This window comes from Falco punctatus (genome assembly GCF_963210335.1).
Source record: "Falco punctatus genome assembly, chromosome: 7".
Lineage (NCBI taxonomy): Eukaryota > Metazoa > Chordata > Aves > Falconiformes > Falconidae > Falco > Falco punctatus.
The window spans coordinates 8,308,104-8,332,489 of record NC_137587.1 but is presented as its reverse complement, the minus strand read 5'-3'; the positions used below and the strand labels follow the sequence as shown (position 1 = coordinate 8,332,489).

General features: G+C 48.2%; 1 protein-coding gene across 2 annotated transcripts; it reads right to left on the bottom strand.

Annotated features, from left to right (window-relative positions):
- Nucleotides 1-19,704: 19,704 nt before the first annotated feature.
- On the bottom strand, nt 19,705-24,154 carry IRF2BPL (interferon regulatory factor 2 binding protein like). Of its 2 annotated transcripts, XM_080394363.1 has the most exons (2): nt 22,748-24,154; nt 19,705-22,636 (listed from the first exon to the last, which is right to left on the bottom strand). In XM_080394363.1, exon 2 carries the CDS (start codon nt 22,586-22,588, stop codon nt 20,438-20,440), a length of 2,151 nt encoding a protein of 716 aa, XP_080250489.1. In that variant the 5' UTR covers nt 22,589-22,636; nt 22,748-24,154; the 3' UTR covers nt 19,705-20,437. The 2 variants fall into 2 exon arrangements, with proteins under 2 accessions (XP_080250489.1, XP_080250488.1); XM_080394362.1 differs by having other exon boundaries at nt 19,705-24,154.
- Nucleotides 24,155-24,386: the final 232 nt, after the last annotated feature.

Here is a 24,386-nt window from a genome sequence, read left to right as displayed (position 1 = left end):
GTAATTTGCTTTGCAGAGTCACGGGGAGATGGTGCTGCCCACCCAGGCCTGGTGATACAGGCGAAATCCCGCTTCCCAAACGTAGCTTTCCCCACAGAGCAGCAGGGTGGCTCCCAGGCGCCAGGCCCTCTCAGTGCTCTGTAAATCGTTCTCCCAGCTTCCTCGCTGGGCTGGGACAGGCGGGGGGCCGGGGGGGTGGGAAGCAAGATGTCAGCATACCTTGGAAATGGGGTTGAAGGCAGAGGAATTTATGCGGCTCGTGCCCAATCGGACAGAGGGACGGGAATGGAAACTGCATCCCCCAAACCTCAAGATGGATGCCGGAGCAGGGGCTATAAACAGCCAGCTTAGTGGAAAGCTCTCACCGCTGAGGTCAGGAGCTGGCTTGGAGGAGGCAACATTTGTCTCGCATTTTGTGTTAATATATTTGAGCAGCTACCCGCCTTGCTGCTACGATGAAAGCTCCCTTCAGATAATAGCTTCCATTTCGTTTTCCTTTACAAAAAAACAGGCGCATACAACATTAGTGCTAAAAGGTTCAGGAGTCCTCAGCAGCTTCTCTGATAACCAGCTTGTGCACGTGTGATTAAAAAGAGGCTTGTAGGGAAAAAAACTACAAACCCCAAAACTAAAGGGAAGCAGATTTTCACCTCAGCCTCCCAGAATCCTTTAAAACTGGCAATGTATTAGAAATTAAGATTATTTTTTTTTTAAGTTAATCACCTTGCAAAGATTCTTCTAATCATCCTCAGATGTCGAAGGTCACTGTGATTGGGGTTTGGTCACTTTTTGTAGCTTTGACCTGCTTCTCCCATTTCCAAGGGGACAGAAGTGCCCTGGAATCACCCCTGCACCCTTAGAAAGCACTCTGGGGCTCTGTTTTACTGGCTGTGGAAAGCACAGCAGGCCACAGGGTGCCCTCCTTTCTTTGGATGCTAAATATTTTCTTAATGAATCTAAGGAGAAACACTGAAGCTGAAACTGCTGAGATGACAAGCAGGTGCATGAGGTCACCCAGTGATGCCAGCTCAAGAAAAATTCCAGGTTTTCAATGCATATTCGTGGAAATGGGCCTAGAAAACAGCATGCAAGACAGAAAAAGCATGCACACCGCTATTCCCTTAGCAGCAAAGATTACTTGCTTAAAACAGACATGCAAATGTGTATTTTTTCTGCAGATTACATGTGTTAGAGACACTCTGGTTTTTCCTTCTGTTTTTCACTAGCAGTATAAATATGTACCTCTCAGAGACTCCAGCAGAACACTGGAGGATGGATTTCTTCTGCTACCCTGGCTCCACAAAATTGTCACACAGCTCCCTTGATGCACAGCCACACTCATGACTATAGAGGACAACTAGAACATGCCACCGCCTTCTGGGTCAGGGTTTTTTATTCCCATTGAGATTTTATTATAGGCTTGAGATCCTCTGAGAATTAAATCCGCTGCTTGTCTGCAGAATAGATAATGGCAGGGCAAGCTTCCCACATCACTGCCTCCTGCCAATGCGGCTCAGCCCTGACCTGACTACCATTCATGACTGGACAGAGTAGAGTTCATTCTCCGTATCCCATTCATAGCCACTGGCCTTTGCAAACAAGGAGCAATTTAGAATCCAATTTGATTATTTTTTTTCAGAAGAGAAACCAACCAGCAAACCAAGCAGGAACTGAGCTATGAGCCACTAAAATAATTCAAATAGATTTCCTGTATACAATGTGGATGGCAACAACTTTTGAGCACTAGTGACCCAAGGAAAGTAAAGAATGAATAACACAAAATTAAAATGTGAGCTATCCCATACCCACACAGAGCTGCTCCAGGCTTTGTGTGTGGGGTGTTTGGTGGGGCCACTTTGGAAAGGAAACACTCTCGTCACTGCAGCCTCGCTCTCTAGCATTTATTAGAGCAGTAGATTTTTGTAGCTGTGGTGACCTAAGCACACAAGAAAAGTGTGTGATGGGAGACCTTTTAGGGCTGAAAGCTCATCTGTATTTCACAAGACTAAGAAGTTGAAAAAAGATAATGCTTCTGCCTACAAACCTCGCCTCTCTGTAGCTTGCCCCTCATTCATGTTTGTGCTTCCGAGAACGCAGCAGTTCAGACAAGCACTAGGCATTACAGCTGCGATTGCTGTATTTATTATTCCGGATACCACAGCAATGAGACAGACATTCCTATGTGAGGTCTACGATTTTCCCCCAAATGTGAGGATATTAGTCAGGCTCACATCACAATGTGAAAAAAGTAGTCCGCCTATTTCCAGTGTTATTTCCAGCAACAAGGGGGCAGCAGGGAGCCTCGAGCAGAGCTTAGAATCGGGCAAGAGCAGATGGGCTTCAGCTCCTTATTTCCAGGCTCCTTGGGGCAGTGATGGAGGAAAGCCCACTCCTTGAGCAGCATGATACAGCCAAGCCCTAGGGGAATACATGGGGTCTTACCGTGTTTCAGAAGCAGACGGACGGGGAGTGTCCTGTTAGGTCTCTTCAACATATCTCTCATTTCTCGCTTCTAAAAAATCTGACCGTACAAATCATCTTTCTTCATCTAGCATTTATGCTGTTTCACCAGACTCATAAGGGACCAGCTAGACTCCTCAGGATTTAGATTGTCAAGAAGTCAGATGCTGATCTTTCATATATATATAAATTTAATTTGCAAATGTACTGGGTCTCACAATTCAAGTGGGTTTAGGGGTAGAAACCTTGATTTCAAATCTGCAGGTGCACCCACACCACTGGAACAGAAGAACCAGGAATTTAATTGAATTTTCTACTGGATTCACCACAACAAATTTCCCTAGCAAATCTTTACCCCTCTGGCTGCAGGGGGTAGGTCCACCTTCCCTGCAGCCGGGTGTACAGACATCCATCCGCCCATGGTCGTCTCTCCATGTCCTCCCCTGAAATGCCACACAGACAAACTACCTGTGAAATGTCCCTGGTGTGTTGGAAGCATTTAGTGTGTACAGCTGCAAAAAACTACTTACAGGGGCATTATAGACATGCTTAGGAAATGCAAAAAGAAAGGCAGCATGTGTTTATTCCTACTGTTCAGACAAAAATGTAGAGTAGTATTTGAGAAGAAATCTGGGGCAGCTTCATTGAGCAAACTACAGTTTAGCCAGACCTAGAGCTGTTGTCCTTCCCTGCAACGGAGCTTCTCACTAAATCACAGCAGCTGTCCCTCCAGTGCCAGCAGCAGCCGGGAACACAAGGAACCATTTTTTCTCTCTTTCCAGCGCAGAAGCAACACAGGAAAGTCACAGAGCAGCACTGAGTCAGGGCTCTGCGGCACAGTAAATTTCTGAGGCTGCCTGGTATTCTAGGCACATCCTTACGGCAATAAACTCCTCAGCATCATAGCCCAGCCAGGAGAGAATCTGGAGCAGCTAAAAATACAGCCCCTGCATCTCAAAAGCTTGCACACAGCAAACTGCTGCCTGTGACCTCCACACCCTCTTCTCCCAGCACATACAGCCAAGGCAGGTGGTGATGAGCCCCAGCCTTCAAGGCAAGAACGAGAGAGAGTGGTGATGGGCATTATACACAAATTTAGGAATAAACCTGGACGTCTGGTAGGAAGGAGAATTTCTCCTTGCCTGGCACATGAGAAAAGACAGGTGGGGTCTGCATTGCCTTGGTGTTTGAGGAGTGATTATTTCTCATTTTGCTTTGCGTAGTGAAACACCCCGAAGATTCTTGCATTAGCAGGCACTATAAATCTTGAGGACACCACAGGTGTGACCGGATTATTTATAGCTCTGCTTTTACATTACCAGCTCAAAACATCATACAAAGAGGAAGGTAATGAAATCTCCACCTCTCTAGCCGTTGCTCTCTAATCTGAAACGGCATTTCCAGGAGCCATTTTCACTCAACCAGGGAGTCTAGGAACAAATACATTCTCACCCTCCCACTCACTGTCAGACAGCCCCACAACTGGCATGCACGTACACAATCACACACACATTCATTCTCTACATTTCTCACTGAGAGATACAAAAAGTCTCATGCATTTGCAGTTTATCACATGCAAACATACACATCTCTTCCCTTTCAGTCACGCAAATACATAATCACAAATGTATTCTGGGTTAAATTCTATTTTCACTTATGCTATGCAAATATAAAAGCTGAATACTTCCATTAAGATAACAGATTTACAACTGTGTAACCGAGATCAGAATATGGTGCTGACTCTCTCATACATAAATTTCCATAGTTGCTCCTGAATTTGTCTTTTTCCTCAGCCGCCTCTCTGTGCATTAATCATTCAACATTTAAATCGGCTATCCACTTGCTTCTTTTTGCTTTGTCAATGAAAATTGTTCAGCATTAATTATAAACCTCATTCTCTACTGAGGTTTTCTTGGCTTTTTTTCATTAGTGGGTGGAAATGTCAATTTACAGTCATCTTGTTCTGTCTTCAAAAATACCCTGTGTACCAGCTATACTGCAGAACACGTTCTCTGTGTGAGCGCCTGTGAATGTGTGCAAGCTTGTGAATGTGTGAGCTTGTAAATGTATATGCAAGATTGGGAATGCATGTGCATACATGTGCATATGTAGAAAAGATATGGAGATTGTGTTTGAATTAAAAAGGCTAAATGTTTCTCAGGCTTTATTTTACAGTTTAAATTTTAAGCACTTCCTGAATCTAAAGATTTTCATACTAGCGATACAGATGATTTCAGGTTATAAAGCAAAGAGATTATGGCAACTGCAAATGTGTTCTAAATCGAGTACCTTTGGCGACAACAATACAATACAGATCTAATTTTACATAGCGGTAAAACCTCTCCAGATTTGCTTTCATATTTTACAGTCAAAAGGATTGGACATTCCTGGTCCAGCACCCCATGCGATCCTGCAGTACAAAATCAAGTACCGCAGTGCACATGGTAAGATAATAAACCAGTATGCTGTAGCCAACAGCATATCACAATGCAATAAAACACAAAGGCTAGAGGATTTGGTTTAAATGGGAAATATTTCAGTGTATGGACTGAATACAGTAAGGCGGAGGCTGACTAAACTTGTCTTTGCAGGTATGACTTTCACAATTGTGAATGTTTTACTCCGTTACTACCAAGCAGAAACTACACCAGCACCTAAACGCTTTCCAATCTTTTCATTATACTGGGATGCTGCAACCTATATTTAACCCAAGGGGAGGGATGTACTCAAGAAACAATTCTCTCCTTGGCAATCATTTCTCTTATCAGTTATATAGAAATGTTAGACTGCTTTAGCTGCCAACCAGGCATTACAAGGCTGGGGGGTGGGGGTGGGGGGGGTGGGGGGGGTGGCAATCAGGAGAAAGCTGTATCTCTCTGCAAAAATGTATTATGAACCAATGTAAGATCTGAGTCAAGAAACTATAATCTCCAAAACAACAACAAAAAGATGAACAATGGAAATGCTCTTCCCCTTCTGGGATTCTGGTACGACACTGTCCTGTCCTAGTACAGTTACGGTGTCATCCCCTTCGTGGTGGCCTTGCTTTGTGGAAAGCAATGGTTCAGGTAACCAGGCATGTGATGTGCTGACTCTCTTGCCTGCCTCCAGATCTTAATTCTGTCTGATGGCCACTGAAATACAATGCCTGTTCTGTATGCTCTGCACTGCTGAGATGGACTTGCAGTTTCAGTTCAGTTTCACAGAACTGCTGCCCACCACAAACCCCTGCATTGCAACAAGCAGTAATCGCCTCAAATTGCAGAAAACACCCAAAGTAAAAGGCACAGAAAAGAGATCAAGAATGGAATCAATCCTGAACATTAAACTGGGGAGGAACAGGAAGCTGTCGAGAAGAGGAAGTTAATATTACCCCAGTGATACACATTCTGTGAAAAACAAGAAACCTTCAATCTCCAAGATTATCAGGCAGTGCTTTTCACTCCTACTGAAAAATTGGAAAATAGAAAGTGTCTTTTTACCCTATGATGGAAAGAAAATAAGTAGAAATAACAGTATTTAGTCAAATAACAGAGCATCTCTCCAATCTAACAGAAGTTGTGCTTTAGCTAAAGTCTCAGAGAGTGAGCTGGGAATACAGCCCAGGGTTTATTTATTTATTTTGTACAGAGCTCTGCATGTGCTGCTCTGATGAGGTTAGCACACAAAAAGGCAAGACACTGTTAGTCAAGCAGTGCTCTCTCTCCCACTGATAGAACAGGAGGAAAAAAGATGAGTTTGATTCTCATTTACATTAAAACACTTTTGTACACCTGGGAGCAAAAAAAAGGAGTGCAAAGTCAAGTCTGTATTAGGGAGCACTTCTCTGGGATAGGTAATCTGGGAAAGCACTACAGATGTAGTTGGAGCTTACACAGGCGAGCCATGCTTCTGTTGTATCAGGAGCAGGCTTACTAGGTGAGGATGCTGAAGGAGCTGCAGCCCTGGCTCTCCTATGGGTCCCCACACAGAGCACAGTCTTCCAGTCACACTGTGTAAAAGTGCTTTGGAACCCTCCTTACCTTCCCCTCCCCACCTGCCGCTGTATCTTCCTACGGAAAGTAAAATTTACTCCAGCTTGTCTCCCTTTCTCAAGTGAAATAACTTATTCCAAGAAAAGCACAAGTTTGCCATTATAAACACAACACTAGAAATTCTTACTAGCAAAGCTATGCTGGTCAGAAATCATCTGATATCATACTCCTGTCAGCAGGGCTATGACAAACCTACTTTTAGAGGGACAGAACGGAATTTTGTGCCAAATTCTAATTCACACCCTCAGTTCTTTACAGTTCTTGCCAGCATGAAGGAACCTTGGAAGGAGCATATATCATACCTGTTTTGACCCTGCTTGCGCTTCATACTAGTGTGGATAAGAATTTGGAACTGTGAGTCCATATGTGCCTCCAAATTGCTTCTAATTTTTCTACATGCTTATTTTAGTAGTATTTGTCACCCATGTGTATGCAAATAAAGCTTGCAGAGGAGTTCTGAGTAATAGGGAGAAAACAGCCTACCACTGTTTATTAGACTACAGCTGATGCCACAGTAAAAAATGCTGTTGGTAATTTTAGTTCCCTTCCTCAGGGACACTTCCTGCCCTTCTACATCATTATGAAAACTGCTGGTGACAATGCATCTGATCCCAGTATGGGAAGCTCCTCACAGAGACCCATAACAGGCTCTCGAGCTCGATTTTTTCTTTTTCTGCTAATATTCCAGGTCCAGATTTTTCTTCTTTTCTAGATCAGAGGTGAAACGCATGACATGGCAGAACAAATGAAGCTTTTTTATCCCTTGCCCGTGGTCTCCTTCTCCCAAGGTCACATAACTTCATTCACAAGAACTGTCAGTCCAATTCCTTTCACAGCCATGAAATTACCTGAAAGAATTTTTAATGCACCTAGATTTTAGCATTGTATTTTTACACTTTTCATCTTAGGTTTCATTGTCTGTTAAACCATCTCAGACTTCGAAAGCCACATTTCCTTATGAGTGAGTCTCTCTTTCTCCACTTGGCAAGCGTCACATTTTTATGTGATTTTCTTATGGCATTTAAAGCAACAGGATCCCTTGTATTTACTTATCTCTCTGAACATTCACATCATTGCTCATTTCTCAAGAAGAATGCACAGCTCCAGGGTTACTGCCCCTGTAAAATCATCCAAAGAAGCCCACTACTTCAGCTGACCTCCAAAACTAGTGACAAATTTTGCTTTTTTCCTTAAGTGAAAATCCTGAGTGATTCAGATACACAGATTCAAGTTTTCAGCCGTTCCACATATTAGGCATATACTAAATTTGAATGAAATCATTTGCACATGTGCAACCTACATTTATGCATGCAAATCAGGCAATTAGGTACAAAATTACCTGATTTGCATACATAATGTTAGAACCAAGCAAGTAATAGGCAACAAAAACATATTCTATTAATATTATTTTATTCTGTTCTGAAATTAGCTGCAACTGGATTAGGAAACCTCAAGATTTTCATCACCCAAAATGATTAGTCTATTTGACGAACATTTCTAGGTCTGCTGATGCGCTGGCTAATTACATATATCAAATGATACCGATTTTGTACCACGTTTGGTAACCTACATGAATTTTACAACAAAACATACAATTCCACCTTTTTCACATTTAGAATCTGACTTAAAATTCATTTGCACAAACAAATCTTGAGTGCATGAATATTAAAGCCCAGTTGCCCCCCAAATTTGCTTTTGAATTCAAATATTAATTGAAATTTTTTTGCTGTTTGTGCAATCCAGCTGCTTTCCCGTGCATACAAATATAGAGCTGCTGTAAAAGCAACTGCATATGTAGAAAAAGAAGCCAGTGAAAACTAGAGTCTGCGGCGTCTGGAGGGTATTTCCTACAGGACTGCAGTTGTAAGCAGACAGGGCACACCTCATGGATAATGAAACAAGCAGCTTTCCCTTGGCACAGCAACACCAGAGGGGCCTGCCTTACTGGAACATAAGTGCACACCCTGGGAGGGCTCTGGTGACACCCTTGACCCTGACCTCTCCTCTCTGGTGGCTCTCCCTGCCTCCCACTGCCTTGCTGTTCTGCACATGTACCAACACACTTCTTTTGGTTTGCTTCCCTTTGCTGTGCTCTGTCTTGCTCAGAAGGCAAACTCCTCAGGCACAGACCTGTCCTATTTGTCTACAAAGTCTTATGCATACTAAGGGACTTTAGCTGTAGAATAAATAAACACTAACTGCACTTCTGCTGTGGTGCGGAGACATTTTTGCATGTCTCTAACTGTTCTCATGGGCTTACCTCCAAACCCCTTTAAGCGGTTCATTATAATTTTTAAGACGGGGTCACCAATACTCTTTCAGATAGGGATACTCAGATCCTGTAATGGTGGTACAAAGCTCCACGCAGCATTCAGCGTTTCATTCCTCGTGTATCCTGGCATTTGGTTTCTGATCAAAGATGCCCATTTTACAGAGGTGAGCTTCCAGTATGCTATCCAGTGGCAATCAGGTCTTCCCCCAAATATTCTCGTACCTTTAATTTAAAACTAGGCAAAATGCTGAGGCAAACACTTTCTTCACAGTGTGTGCACCTGCATATGTCATAAATTTCACCTGCTACTATCTGGCTCATTCACCTATCACCTGTGTGCCAAGTCCTACTGGTTTGAATTTTTTATGTTCAAACAGCACTTTTAAACTTTTCAACATCCCATCTTGTTCTTTCTCCTTCAGTATTTACATCGTAAGCATTTCTGAAAAGGCTGTGTGTCTTCTAAAACCTATGTTGCACATCTTTGGCTGATACGAGAACATAAAAATAAAGACCATCTAGATATTTGAAAAGATCCAGATTTAAGAGTCGTCATCTCATGACAATCTTGCCGTTGATAACCTGTTGCCTCTCATTTAATGAACTTCTTGCTATTTCTTATTCATGGACGAATTGGTAATGAGGGACTCTTCACCTCACAACATATTGGTCAACTTATCTTTTTATTTCCAGTGCCTTTGCTGCTCTACAAAGTTTTGCTGCTCAGAACTATGCAACTACTTGGCTCTTATTTATCTGTCCATCACAACAGCTTTAGAGCATCTCCCAAACATTTAAAACCAAAAAACCTCCACGTCTCCCTCTCTTTTTCATCCCTGCCTGCTGAAGGATAGAGCTTGTCTAGTTTTCCTTTCTTGCCTTTGCCTCTGGCACTTGTTTTTACTTCATCCTCTATTTCAGGCTAAGGGTCTCCAGGTCTCCTTGACACATGTCCCAAAAGAGGTACATTTCCATTTCTTGATCTTTCCTGACAGCAACCATCCCTTCCCATACTCAGCAGTTTCATTACTATAAGGAAATAAATACAGTAGCAAGTCAGCACCACCTTTGTAAGCTCAAGAATTTTTAAGAGGCACTGGAAAGCCATGCAGGTCAAGAACATTAAGTATATCTGTGATATGTATTTCAAGCTATGGAGGTAAAAAACAACAGTAGCTCTTCTGTCTCAAGTAAGGTGTACTTCATTCTAACCCTAACATTACCACGCTTCCAAATAAACAATGATACTTAGAAAGGACTCAGAACCTTCCACCGTTCGTGTTTGTCACATGTATCTAGTCTAACCTCACAAATTTCCAAAGAGGAAAAGAGCATTTTGTAGGAGATGCTATACTCACACCACATGCAAAGCTTCCTTGATGTAATTGCAAACAAACTGCTAAGTGTAACCTGCCTCTCTAAGGACCCATGGACCTGGAACAAACCAACTGTGTGAGGTTATCAGAGCCAGCAGGGAAGGAGCCAGAGGAATTACAGAAAGGACTTAGAAGTGGGAGCAAATTAAATGGGAGAGTTTGTGTGGTTTGCCTTGCTGGGGCAACCAGGCCCCTCTAGCTATGTGCTTAAAGGGGGACAAACTGCTGACTGAATGGACATGGGGCCCTGAGACAGAATAATCCTTGGGGAAAGTAAACAAGAAGCTTGTGCACCATGAAGCACACTGACAGGCAAATGGACTGTGTCACTAAGAGAAAACTAGAGCAGCTACATAAAAGATAATGACAAAACCAATAGGTAGGTATATCTCAATGGATTTGTCTGTTGTGGAGGGGAAGGGCAGAAATATTGTGTATCTGCTGCTGAAAAACCAGCAGTAGACTAGGCACCCCTCCTGTAGTCAACAAAAGCAACGGGATTTGCAGCTTGCATCTCAGCAGGAGAAAGTGCTGCAATGTATGCTGACATGGGGTCTGGGGAGTACTGCTGGACTGGCAGAAGATAGCTGGGGCTGGCTTAGCTCTGTGCTGATGGAGCTAAACCATTACCCTCAAACGCCCATCTGCATCTCTGAATGCCTAGTGCTGCTGGTGCGGAGGGTTAAAATGGAGTAGCTACAGAGAACTCCCTAATGAGAGGGGGCCATGCAACACAGAGTGCTGAGCTATTTGGCTCTCTTCTGGCCAGGCTGAGACTGGCTCCAGAGGCATACTGTCATCGCATCTGGGCTGCACTACATTCATGGGGAATGTGCTCATTTATAGCGATCAGCCAGCCAGGGAGCATCACTACCTGTATGTTCAGAGATGAGAATGGTAGCTTTGGAATGGTAGTCTGCTGCTACAGCTTAAACTGATTGTCACTCCAGACACTCCTCTACAAGTAACACGGAGAACATAGAGGTGGAAGGAATGAATTCATGTGACAGACTACAGCATTCTGCTACAAAAGGCAAGGAAGACTTGTAGCCTGCCAAAAAGCTTTGGAAGAATTACTAGTCCTGCATCAGCTTACAGAAGGTCCTCCTGAGAGCAGGGAAATTCCAGTAATATGTAGCTGGTATGCAAACTTGCACACGTGAAGAGATTGTTCACTGGCGCATATATAGATATGTGCCCAGCATACATAGATACATGTCATGAGCCATTTGAGCCATAGGTGGTGGTCTCTGTTCAACACAGCAGCCTGCATGAGGCAGCCAGAGAAAGTGTTGGGTAGTAAGTGAGGGGTAAAAGGTTGAATTGAGATCAAATGGTCTCAGATTGTGTGGGAACTCCACTGTTGCCCAAATGAAAAATCAAGAGAAGTCTGGTGAGTACATTGCCAGGCTTCCTTAGGGAACAACAACCAAAAAGGTTTAAGAAGCTCTGTGAAAAGAGCTACCCAGGCCCAGACATCTTTAAGCATCAAGGAAAGCTGGTGTATCAGTATGCAGACTTGACAACCCAGAAATGGAACATCATTGAGAAGTCTGTATGGTAATGAGACAGGTCCCCATCAAACCATAGAACTAGTTTGGACAAGACCCTGAGGGTAATCATGTGTGTGCTGCTGAGGATTGATTCCTTAAATGCTTGCAGCAAGTAATATGGTGACTCTCACAGCGCTGGGAAGTAATCAGGTGACTCTACAAAATGCTCATCTGAGGACAAAACTGTGTGGAGCAGGTGACAGCCTACAGTTCCCACAGACTTGGACCAAGATAGGAGGACAAAGGGCCTGCTTTGAGCGGAGAAATAATCTTGCTCTGGCCTGGTCCCTCGGTTCTAAGGTTTGAAGAATTTGTACTCACTTTAAGCATTTGCCATCTTTTCTGGGCTGAGGACAGACCTGATTGCTGCACAAGTTCTGGGCAAATGAGGAAGAATACAACTGTATTTACAGGCTCTATGCTGGAAGGATTTTTTTTCCTTAAAATATTAGAAAAGAAATCTTTAATTTTATGTAAACCCTTATCTGCAACAGTGGGAAGGAAATGTGGGAGGTTTTAACACGGCTTTAACCTGATGTTGGTGTTTTCAACAAAGGTGCTATTAACAACTGTTACTGTTATATAGTTCTATCAAGTTACGTTGTAATTGATTTCCACAGCAGTGTGATCATGTCATATATTCTGGATTACAACTCAGAGAAAGAGGGGATAGAAAAAGCACAGAATGAAGACTACAGCGCAAAACCTGTTCTGATTATTACATGAATCGTGGATGTTCTTATTAGTCCAATTTGTTTAAACAGTGTTTATTTGTAGGTAATGTTGAGGATCCAGCCAGGCTGCACCTGCCTCCCCAGGCATGCTCAAACACAGCCTGGGATTGCACATCTTCAAGGGAGAGCAGGGTGGGGTTCCTTCAAATGACAGAACCTTCTATGAGGAGGAAGTTTCAAGCTGTAACTTGCAAAATATGTACAACACACTACTGTGAAAATCCAGCCACCAGAACAAGGAAGATCTAGGCAGACAGCTGCAACTAATCATGCAAAAAGCTGAAAGGAGCTGCTCTTTGTATTAAGCATGTGCAGTGCAGTTTTCAAGAAACACTGTCGTCTCTTCTAGCATGAGAAAAGACAGGTACACAAGAGCATGAGAATTCCCACATCATTTCCCAGTATGTAACTGTCACACAAGCCAGTAGACATCCTATCAAGGATGCTGACTAATGAATCTATCTTAGGCTGCAGGTCCTTGTTAGCACAAGGTGACTAGATGTCCACAGATCACACAATTGATATGATCCCTGATGGCTGCACCTCTTGCCACCTCCCCTGCAGCTGAAATGATGCAATGAGCACAGCTGAATGAGTACAGTTGGATGAAGAGAGGAGCTGACTGGGGGAGGGCGGGGGGTGTGTGTGTGCAGGCTGAGGAAGAGAACCACTAAAACACACAGCAAATGTTTGCCAAAAATGAGTATGTATACTTACTAAGGCATATTTCTTGAAAGGCTGCATCCTTTTGATAAGATACATGGCATAATCTTTCACTGAAGGCGGTGGGATAAAATAGATGCACCAACTGGCCTTTTTTATCAATGCAGTCTGAGTTGTTCACGGAGGAATTATCTTTGCATGTAACAGGGAGTCAAGCACATCAACAACACTGAGCAAGTAATAAAAAATACTCCAAAATTCACTGCTGCAGGAAGACAAGAGCTTTCAGTTGTTTTAATCCCAGATGTTTTGTACCTTCTCTTTTTATTTTACAGAAATATGTCACAGGCACCGAGGAAGAAAGTTCTAAGAGAAAATGTCTAGTGTAGCAAGATAGATCAAATAAACCTGCAACATCTCCAAGTCAGTGGCCTATGTTTTCCAGTAGCAGACCAGATATTCAGGCTTCCTACTCACTCCTTAGTTCTGCCCCTAGCTCTGACACAAATCAAACCTACAAAAGCATATTGTCCTTACCCCAACTGTGTGCCAGCCTGGACTCGTTCAAATGAAAACCTGGGCTATGCTAGATCCTGTCTCTTGTTACCATGATGCATGCAGTGAAGAGTAAGATTGCCTCAGATAGGTCTGGAATAGAGCAATTCAAAGCAACCCCATCCTGTCTTTGATTTGGATGTGCTGTGCTTTCCATCATAGCCAAAGGGGAGCTCCTACCTCTGACACACAGGTATGCACTCTCCTTCACCCCAGCTCTTGGTATGTTGCATCAGCAAGAACAGCAACAGCCTCCAGCCTTGGAGCTATCTGAGTGAAGGACAGGCAAATGGCCTGGCACTGAATGTTGTTGTTCCCAAACACCTGCGTCCCACAAGTGCTTTTGAGTTCAGCTGTACACAGTTGTTGTAACAACATGCTTTTATCCCAGAGGAAGGGAGACTAGCTGTTGGGGCAGTAACCAAAGCCCACGGTCTCCCCCATTTTGATAGCTGTTTGCTGTGTGACCTTGGCTAAAACACTTGAGATTACCCATCTGGAGAATGGATAAACTAATGTAGCAACTTGAGGAGTAACTTCACCCTTTCCTGGGCACAGTCCTTAATTATGGTTAGCAAAGTCCCAGCCAGCTTGGCATTAAAAAAAAGCACTTACTCATGGAAGGGTAAAATGCAGTTTTGGCTTCAAAACCGACCTAGGGCTACACCCCCCACCGACCCCGGGAGAACCCCCCCCACCCCTCGCCAGTCTTCGGCAGTCCAGAGGCAGAAGCAGGCTGCTAAATCAGTGGTTTGCCTGAGGAGCGAGCGGAGGCTTGCAGCAGCATGGCTGCTTTCTCTGCACATTCCTCTGGTGACGCTTATTACCCAGCATGCAGATAACCCTGAGTCAAGGCTTTGGTATGAGCGGCGCTGCCAGGAGCTGCGTGCTCAGAATAGAGGGTTACAGTTTAAACCGAGGTGAAGCTCCATCCCCAGCCAGCTGCACCCTGCCTGCCTCCCCTACTCGGCTGGAGCCAACCACCCCTTCACCTATTTGCAGAAAAGGAGCTTTCCAGTCCCTCCCCTCCACCCCACCGTTCACCCAGGGATCATTCCCATTGAGAAGCTCTCAGCCTAATAGTAATCCCGACGAATTTAGCTGCTGCTAATAAATCCCACCCCTCTGCCCCTCCCAACCTGCCTCCATGCAAATCCATTTGTAGGTTACTTGAACAATAGCGGAGCTGTAATCAGCCCTCCCCTCTGGCAGCCTGCAGGGAGGGAGGGGAGGAGGATGATGACAGTGGGGAATTCTGCTCGGCTCCTTGAAGCTGCACAGACATGTTTCATGTCCCCGTTCCCATACCCTGCGCAGAGGCGGGCCGGCCGACAGGCAGGCAGGCGGGGGATCACATGGCCGTCTAGGCCAGGCCCAGGCCAGCGGCAATAGCATGCCGGGGCTGCCCGCTGCCCCCTCCCCCCCCTGGCCCCGCCCGGCCCGGCCCGGCCCGGCCCGGTTCGCCGGCTCGGTGTCCCAGCCTGAGCCGCCGCGCCGCAGCCGTGCCAAGCTGCGGGGTTGCCAGGCTCAGCCTCCTCCATTCGCAGGGCGCTGAACAAAAGCAAAGGGCCTTCGCGCTGGCCAAAAATCGGGGGGAAAGACCCCAGTGATGCAGACTGGGGGGGCCCGTCACGCTGGCACAGCCGGTGCTGCTGGGAGAGCAGTGCCAGCCGGAGAGAAAGCGGTGGCTCCCCATTATAGCTCTCTTTGGGGACAAGGAAAAAAAAAACCAGTCTTCCTGCTGTTAAAGCTGATCAGTGGGGGAAAGGGGTGTTTTCCCGAAAATCAGTTGCTATTCGCCAGCAGCTCACATCTTTGAGGTTCCTTTGCAAAGGGTCATAAAAGCAGCAGCGAGCGCATATGGCCGCGCAGGGCTGCGGGGGGAGGGCTGTGAGCGGATGCCAAATCAGCTGAAACCTAAGAAGCTTGACCTTCCTCACCTCCACCCCTGCTCCCACCGCCTCCAAATACCCTTACAAGGGCGCATCGGGCAGCAGCAGCGAGGGGAATGCAATCTCAGCCCAGCGGCAGGCAGGGCTGTGTGCCTGCGTGTCGCCGACGGGGCAGAGGGAAGGACACCTCGGGGTAGCTGCAGCTGCCGGCAACAGCGCACGCTGATACCGGCAAGGTTCGTGTTGTCGACACCAGCACGGTAGTCAGGCTGTGCAATCTTGAACCTACCAAGTAGCTCAGCCAGTCCAACCAGTCAGAGACCGTACTGGCCGGACAGACTGGTGACGAGCATCCTCCCCCTCCCATTCACATGTCTAACTGCTCCCGTCTGCTATTCACTCTACAGTTCTCTGAATGGCTGAAAGAGAGTGGGTTTGCTGTCAGAAACTTGAAGTGACATGTAATCTTTCGTGTTTCTTCTCACAGAGGTAGAGGCAAGCCCGTTCCCAGGGAGAAGAGCTGGGTTCCCGCAGAGCCTCCCAGTCAGGGCTGGTAGCATGGGGCTGGGCTGCCCTGTGGGGAGCATGTGGAGAGAGAGACGTTCGGCTGGCTCATCAGAGGATCCTAGTAGTAGCCCCGCTCAGCGCACCCCCCCCTAATCCTTCTTTTAAGACATACACCCGGGAAAAGACCTTGTCTGCAGTTCTTTTCATGTCACCCCATCAGCAGAGGTATTCCCCTTCCCAGGCTGCATTACAGGTTTTAAGGCAGGGGCTGAAACAACAAAAGCTCAGTACTTGGTTTTCAGACACTTTGAAAATAAACCCAGCAGTGCCTGGTTCTATGAAGGAGGGTATAACTATGCCCTCCACATCTTCCAGGCGATGTATGTAGGTACAAAGCTATGTTTTGGGTAGAAAATGCATGCTGTAATGGATTCTGATGGCTGAATGCCAAGGGGGAAGCTGTTCTGCTTCAAGAATAGCCTTACAAGAGTCAGCATTACAGTGACAGTTCAGTACTCTGCTGCAAATCTACAGGATGTGTCACTTTGGCAGAGAAAGAGGCTGCTAATGCACAACACAAACCATCCTACTATGAATGGAGAATGGCTGCATACCACAAAAAAAAAAAAAAAAAAAAAAAAAAAAAGAAAATGGAAAGACCTAGGAAGAGGGAAGCTGCAAAGCGACTACTGACTACTGCATAGTAAGCTGGGAACCTGAGAGCTCTGAGGACACAAAAGCCCTTTCCTTTGAGGGGAAGAAAAACTCAGCTCACAAGACTTGTAAAGAAGCAGACAACCCTTTTTTTCCAGTGACTGCTGCAGCTCTGCAAAACTATGCTGGCATCCAGCCTATTTGAAGAGATTGCAGTTTCAAAACAATGTTAGTCCCAACTAGTTTGGAGTTCAAATGTTAAGGGAGGGGAGGGGCAGCAGGGGGGACCATGCTTATATGCACAACATTGCTAAGCAAATAAAAAAGATAACAAGGCTTGTACTAAATGACACCAGTTAGCATTGGTGAACTCGAGCTCCTGATGAAACTGTGTAGTATTTCCCCCAAATGGACATAGCATTTCTTCACTGAACAAACACTTCCATCTCCAACTCACATAGAGCTGCCAATACTTAAAAAAAAAAAAACAAAACAAAAACCAGTGACACACATGTTCTAACCCATTTCTTAGAAAATAGGCTACAAGGCTATTAAAAGAAATGTCGAGAATAATCTAAGTGGAAAAAAAACAACCTCAACACAACAACTCTCCTTGGGAAAATAAACCATTAAAATACTTCCCCATTACAAGAAGGAATGAGAGCACAACAAATGACCACCTGGACAAATAAACTCCCTTACACAATTTATTCAAGCAAACATTGGGTTTTACCTTAAATAACTGGCAAATATGAGGGAGGGGAGCATTACTGTAAAATACAGAAATCAGCTGAATCTCTGCACATAAGACTTGCTCAGCAGCTCCCTTTTCCTCCTCCTCAGAAAAAAAAAAAAAGGCTACAGCTTGTTTGTCAGCTATGGACATCTTCAGAAAGAGAAAAATCTATGGAGTGGGTTCAAAGAAATGCTGGCTAATATGCCCAGACTGGCTGCTTAATGAGCCAGAGTAAAAGAGAAGGTCACATGGTTACAAAAAACCTCCATACAACAAATGCCCTGTAGCTACAGTTAACTGTAATTAACTGCAGTATTACAATTCACTTCAAGCATATTTTCCACCTATGTCTACTGCCCCTTACCTTTCCTTTGGTTGCTAAAAACCAACCTGATGAATCTTGTAACTGGTTATGTTTCCAAAATTCTGACTGGCAAGAGCTTTTCAAGAATGCTCTGCAATTAAAGAAATCCACCAAATGGGGCTCTTTCTAACTCCAACTACTGATGACTGATTTCAAGATTACAGGAGTGGTTCTGTTTATATAAATCAGGGTATTCACGCTTCCATGACATAATTAAATGTTGAAGAGCCAGTAGTCTTTCTCTTTTAAGGGCAGTTGCAATTCACACATGAATATTACTTCTCATTAGGTTTAAACTCAAATTTCACCCATCTGTACAATTTTTTTCTCTGCCAGTCATGAGCTCACAATATTAGTTCCTCTATCTCGTGATTTAGAAATAAACTGCTGTGTGGGATCTGCATGCTCAGAAATAATTGAAAATAGGATCAGTACATATCTATACTCTAAAAAATGTATAGGTTGTACCCAGATTAACTCAAAACATATAGGTTAGATCTAATAATTAACTCAAAATGTGCATTTTCTGCATTATTCCCTCCAATTCATTACATAAGGACAGTATGCTCTGAGTTTTAAACACCAGTATATCACTTGGCAGAAAAAAATAAAATACATATACACACACAAAGTCATTGTCTGAAATCACAGACAGTGATGTCAAAGACTGAATCTCAAAACATAACCTCCCCACCCAGAACAGCCAGAGTATGTACTTATACAAGAGAGCAAAGATCTGTAGGCACACTATGCAGGTAAGTCTCAAGGCTTCTACCATGCTTTCCACCAGGAACACAAATGAAAAATGCCTTATTAAGAGCAAGCAGGTACCAAATGCCACCCAGACTTTTAAAAAAGCACTTCTTTACACAATTATGGGGGTTGGGGGTGGGGATCCTTAATATTCAATAAAACTCAGAGTTCATAACCTAAGACACTGTTGCATTTGGAACAGCTCTGTGTTCTGCCGGTCAAACTGCAAAGGATTTCTGCAGTGCTGCTGTTTTTGAGGTTTTCTCTCTTTCCTCCATTTGCCTCACTGGAAAGGACAAAGTTCACATTAGGTTTGTTTGCATTTTCTAGCTAGTGTGAGGCCTGTGTATTTACTTTGCCTGTTGATCACCTAACAGGTATTGCACTGCTCCCTTATCTCCAGAAAATGCCAGTGTCACATAAAATAGTTAATTATACAAAGAATCACATCTGATCATTGCCAAAAGGAAAGCATTTAACTTCAGCGCTTTAAGCAAGCTTCCTCACCTGAGAGCACAACACAGCCTCTGAACTGCTCACCAACTCAGTTATGAAAAGTCATTGCCTAAATGGGGTAGCTACCCACCAGCTGCAACACCAACTGTAGAAGCTGTTATTTCCCACTACCCTTTTTTGAGCTGCGCTCAACTACCATCCTGCCTTACCAAGAGTCTATGGCTGATGTCGAGCTTAGACAACCACTCCGCTCTTAAAATCAACTAAAATGAATAACCACGTGATGCTAGGGTTTTTTGGTGAAAGAGGGCTTCGTTTCAAATCTCAAACCATATTAAACTGCGCAGGCAATGGATGCATCCTGTATTGCAAACACTGTTTGCAGCTGGAGAGCTGGGGGGGGGGGAGAAGGAAGGAGGAAATGAGATGCAGAAACAGTAAATAGAAAATGCTTAGTCAGCAACTGTTACTGCAACATTAAAGGTGAAATGTAAATAGGCACAGTGCCAAGGTTTAGGTAAGTTTGATAACACCATCAACATCATCATCTTACTACATATATGTGAAAATGTGCATACAAGTGCAACAATTATCACAACGAACTGCAGGCTCTTGGTATAATGGAGACTAAAACAGGCAACATGGCTCGCGCATGCTGCCTAAGCTCTGAGAAAATAAAACTTGCTACTCGAAAGTATTAATATCAATTGAATTTATTACAATTTACTAAGCTCCAAGGCACATTACAGTGTTCTGTTAACTACAGAAATGTATAAAGGACAAACAGAGCATGTTTTTCATGTACAGCATTTTGCTCTACTGTTCAAAAGCATCCGTGCATCAATAAAAGCAAAAACAAAAAACACATGAAGATTAAAAACGTTCAGATCAATAGAAACAAACTGAAACATTTTCCTTACAAACTTGCAACAAAAAGCACCCTCCCCCCAAGAGCCACCCCACCGTTTTGCAAACAAAAAACAAAACCGAAAAAATAAAGTGAAAGACTAACACTCAGGGCTTGTAAAACATAAGCTGTCACCATTTTTGTAGCAATTTTTTAGGCATCAACACTGGCCTTGGCAAAAAAAAAAATTTTTTTTTTGTGTTTTTCTTCTTCTTTCAGAGAAGTGCATACATTTACAAAAATACACACCAGCAGCAGGTAATCGCTAAGGGCTATTAACTTTGTACCTAGCCAACACACTGCCAAAGAAATGAGAACAGGTATTATGTAGTAACCAAACAATATTATATTCTGTTTAACAAAAACCAGCTCTATCCTTCAAATGAAGAAGAGTACATACCTTTGTTTCAAAATATAGAAACATACGACGAAAATAATGTCTATACATAAGACTAACTTTTGCAGTTTTTTATATTCACAATTCTACATCTTCAGGAGTCTGAAGGGATTGGATTTCCTACTCAAGGGTCTCTCTCCTTTTTCACTTTAACGTCCCCAGCTAAAATGGTCGCGATCTCGCCCTGCATAAACGCCCAAGGCACATTGGAACCGACTAGGGGGCATTTCTCTCCGCTGGGGCAGTAGACTTCGCCAGTCGCCCCTTGGGCCTTGATGCTCTCTCTGGAACAAGGGAAGCAGAACTTGTGGCTGGGCACAGAGGGGCACTGAACAAAGTGGGTGTCCTCCAAGCGTTCGTGGCAAATGGTGCAGCACAGGGGCCCGCTGTTGGCCATGGGGGAGTCCGGAATGTTTTGGGGGTGCACTTGGTCCATGGCGGGGTGGGCGCTGGGGGGAGGAGGGGCCACTTGCAGGTTCATGTCCCCATTGCGAGAGGCCAGGCGGCGCTGGCCCGGCACCGAGGCCGGCGACACGGGGCTGCTGCTGTTCCTGCGGGTGGACGTGGTGGAGTGCACCGAGCTGCCATCCTTGGGCGAGTGGGCATTGCCCAGCGTGTCGGCCACCGACATGAGCGCGGCCATGGGGGACTGTCCGTTCTGGGGGGCGGACTCGGGCGGCGTGGTCCGGTTGGAGTGAGGCCCGAGGGGCGGCGGCGGCGGCGGCGGGGGGCCCCCGCCGTGCACCGCCCCGAAGCCCCCGGCCGACATGGTGAGCTTGAGCGCTTCGCTCTGGCTGGCCATCCACTGCTGCCGCTGCTGCTCGTCGCTGAGCTTCAGAGCCCCCTCGGCCGAGTCCGAGGGCTCGGGAGAAGCTTTCCTCTTGCGCATTGCCCCGCCGCCGCCGCCGCCGCCGCCGCCGGGTCCCCTAGAGGCGGCGGCCGTGCCCTGCGCCCCGCCGGCCCCGGCCCCCGGCCGCGGGAGACTCACCAGCGCTGTGGGCAGCATGGGGCAGCTGGCGTCCAGGTAGGGCTGCGGCAGCATGTCGGCGCCCACCAGCTCCTTGAAGAAGCGCACGGACTCGGGCAGCAGGTCCCCCAGGAGCCGCCAGTCACCGGAGCCGTGCTTCTTCTCGTACTCCAGGTACTTGAAGCCCGAGGAGAGGCCGCGGCCGAAGTCCTTCATGCAGTCCTGGTACATCTGCTTGGCCACGCCAGAGGCGCTGGAGAAGACAGTGCCGGAGCCGCTGGGGTACTCGATGAAGAGCTTCAGCTCATAGTCCATGCCCGGCTTGGAGACAGCGTCGAAGGCAAAGACGCGGCCCAGCAGGGCGTGATCCTTCTTGAAGCGCACCTCGTAGGGGGTGCAGCCGGCCAGAGTGAGCAGTGTGTCCCGCACGATCTTGGGCTTGCTGGCCCACTCCTCGGCCCGGTTCCGCAAGCTCTCGCTGAGCTCGGCCAGCGCCTCCGCGTTGCGCTGCTTCTCCTTCAGCTCCCGCTCCTGGTCGCTGCTGGATACCGAGCCCGGCCGCTTGCCACAGGCCTCGGAGGACGAGCCGCCGCCTCCCCCGGCGCCGCCGCCGCAGGTGCCCCCCTGGGAGGAGGCGGAGGGAGCCGGGGGACCACCGCCGCCGCGGCCGCTCAGGCCCCCGTGCGGCGGGGGCAGGGCCACGCCAGAGGCGGCGGGCCCGTTGAGTAAGGTCTGCGGCAGCAGGTTGGGGGGCACGTTCATCTGGGCACCGGCGGCCCCTGGGGGCAGGCCGGACACCAGCCCCCCGTGCGCCCCGCGGCGGGAGGAGGAAGAGGAGGAGTTGGGGCTCTGTCGGTTCAGCTCCGGCGGCCCGTCCTCAGGCGGTTTGGGGAAACCGTTGGGTCCCCCCAGCCCGTTGGGCAAGCGGGCGCCGTGGCTGCTGCCCAGGCTGCCCGGCGGCGGCGGGTACTCGAAGCGGCTGCGCTGCTCCGCCGCGGCGGCGCTGAGCCCGTACCGGTCCAGGCTGGACTGGGTCAGCCCCGCCGAGGCTGCCTTGGAGGAGGCGTCCACATGGTTGAGCTGCTGCTGGGCCGCCGCCGCCGCCGCCGCTTCTTTGGCGGAGAGCGGCACTGCCTTGACGCCGACCGGCGGCGGGGGGCCCGGGGAGCGGCCGTCCTGGAAGCAGCCGTGCGCCCGCTTCAGCTGCCGGGCCGTCTCGATCACGAACTCGATGCGGTCGGCGCCCTCGTAGTTGACGCAGCCCCGGCAGACGGGCTCCGTGAAGTCCCAGATCATGGCCCAGGGCATGCGGGGCAGGTCACACAGGTAACATGACTGTCTCCGGGACGACGACACCTGCGCGGCGGACATGGTGCTGCTGGCCGGGGAAGCTGCTGCCGCCGGGGTCGGGGCTGGCTCAGTGTTCCCCCCCGAGCTGCAGGGGGCGGGGGGGGCGGCTCTCCGTACCTGTTCCTGTCGCCCCTTTCAGCAGGGGGATCGCCTGCTTTTCGTTCGCTCCTGTCGCCGGAGAGGGCTTCCTCTACCTGATCCTGCCGCTGCTGTCCCAGCGGGGTGGGAACCGCTCCTACTGCTCCTCCGGGGGGCTGGGTGGGGGTCGCCTTCTAGCCGCTTCTGTTTCCCTGCGCTCTCTAGCTCTCCGCTGCCGCTGCTCCTCCTCCGGGAGGAGGCGGAGGTGCACGGAGGAAGATGGGGGGGTCACCTTCCACCCGCCGCGGCTGCCTCGCGAGCTCGCACTTGGGTACGTGCCGATCCACCGCCGCGAGCGAAACAGGGGCACCCGCACGGAGCTGTCCGGTCCCGGCTGCGGCGGCTTCCCCGAGCGCCGGCGGGGCGGTAGCGGCCCGGGGCGGGGGCAGCGGGGGGCAGCGGCGGCAGCAGCGTGGCGAGCGGCGCCGCCTGCTCCTCACTCACATCCTCGCCGCTGCTCGCAGTCCGAGCGCGGGGTGCTGCGCGCCGCCGCCTGTGCCTGCGCGCCCCCTCCGCCGCGCCGCGCTCCCCCCGCGCCGCGCCGCGCCGCCCCTCCCCTCCTCCGCGCCGCGCTCCCGGCTCGCCTCGGCTCGGCTGCACCCGGGCGGGGCCCCGCGTCACCGCCGAGCGCCCGCTCCTCGCTCCCCTCCCCCCAGCCGGCGGCGCGGAGCCCACTTGTTGCGCGGGGCGCGCATGCCCGGCGCGCTGCCCGGCCCCCCCTGCGCGGCCGGCCGCCGGGGCGCGGCGGGGCTATGTTTGGAAACCGGAGCGCGGATCGCGCCCTCGCCCTGCGCCCCAGCGCGCGCCGCGGGCCCTGAGCCGCGGGCAGGAGGCGCGCATGCACGGCAGAGGGGGCGCGGCGCGGGGCGGGGGGGTTGTTGTCCCGGCCCGGCCCCCCCCTTGGCTGGGCTTTCTAAGTTCAAATGTCTCGTTTTCAGGATTTTGTAAACCCGCGGATCGCACCGCTTTGCCTCCGTGACGACTGCGCGGCGTCCTGCCACCGAGGCTTGGCGGTGGGATTCCCGTGCGCTCCGGCTGCTGAGGCAAATGGGGGGGATCCCGCATTAATATCCGATTTCGTGTTTCTCTTTCAGTGATGCCGGTGACAGAATGACACAGTTTCTGTAAGCCCGTGACTGCATCAGAACCTCTTCCACTTTTGATTTGTTTAAATCGGCCATGTTTGCCGAGTGTTTAAGGTTGGGCTGGGAAAGATAGAGCTGTGCGTTGCTCAAGGGTGTAGGAGAGGCCAGGCAGGTGAGTAATCGCTGCGATCTCATCTCGCTAATGCAAAGGGACGCAGGATTTCCCCGCCGCTGTGAGAACACACGGCTGCTTTTTTTTTTTTTCTCCCCCCCCCCCCCTTCCCCCTTTAAATAGCTGGCTAACATTTGCATAACACTGCTAACAGGCAAATGACTCAAAACAACTTCGGCTCATGCAAATAAGCCGACAATTCATTCCACTGGGAGGAAAACAAAATCCAAAAAGCGCGAAGCCTGCCTTCTCCCGGCCGCCATCCCCACCGGCGCCCGCTCCCCGCCCGCCCCCGCGGCCACGCCGGTGCCCCTGCTCGCCAGGAGGGGCTGTGCGCCGCCTGCTTTTCCTCTCGCTGCAG

Excerpts from the sequence above, each read along its gene's own strand:
- IRF2BPL (XM_080394362.1), bottom strand. The coding sequence starts at position 22,651 with ATGTCCGCCGCGCAGGTGTCGTCGTCCCGGAGACAGTCATGTTACCTG.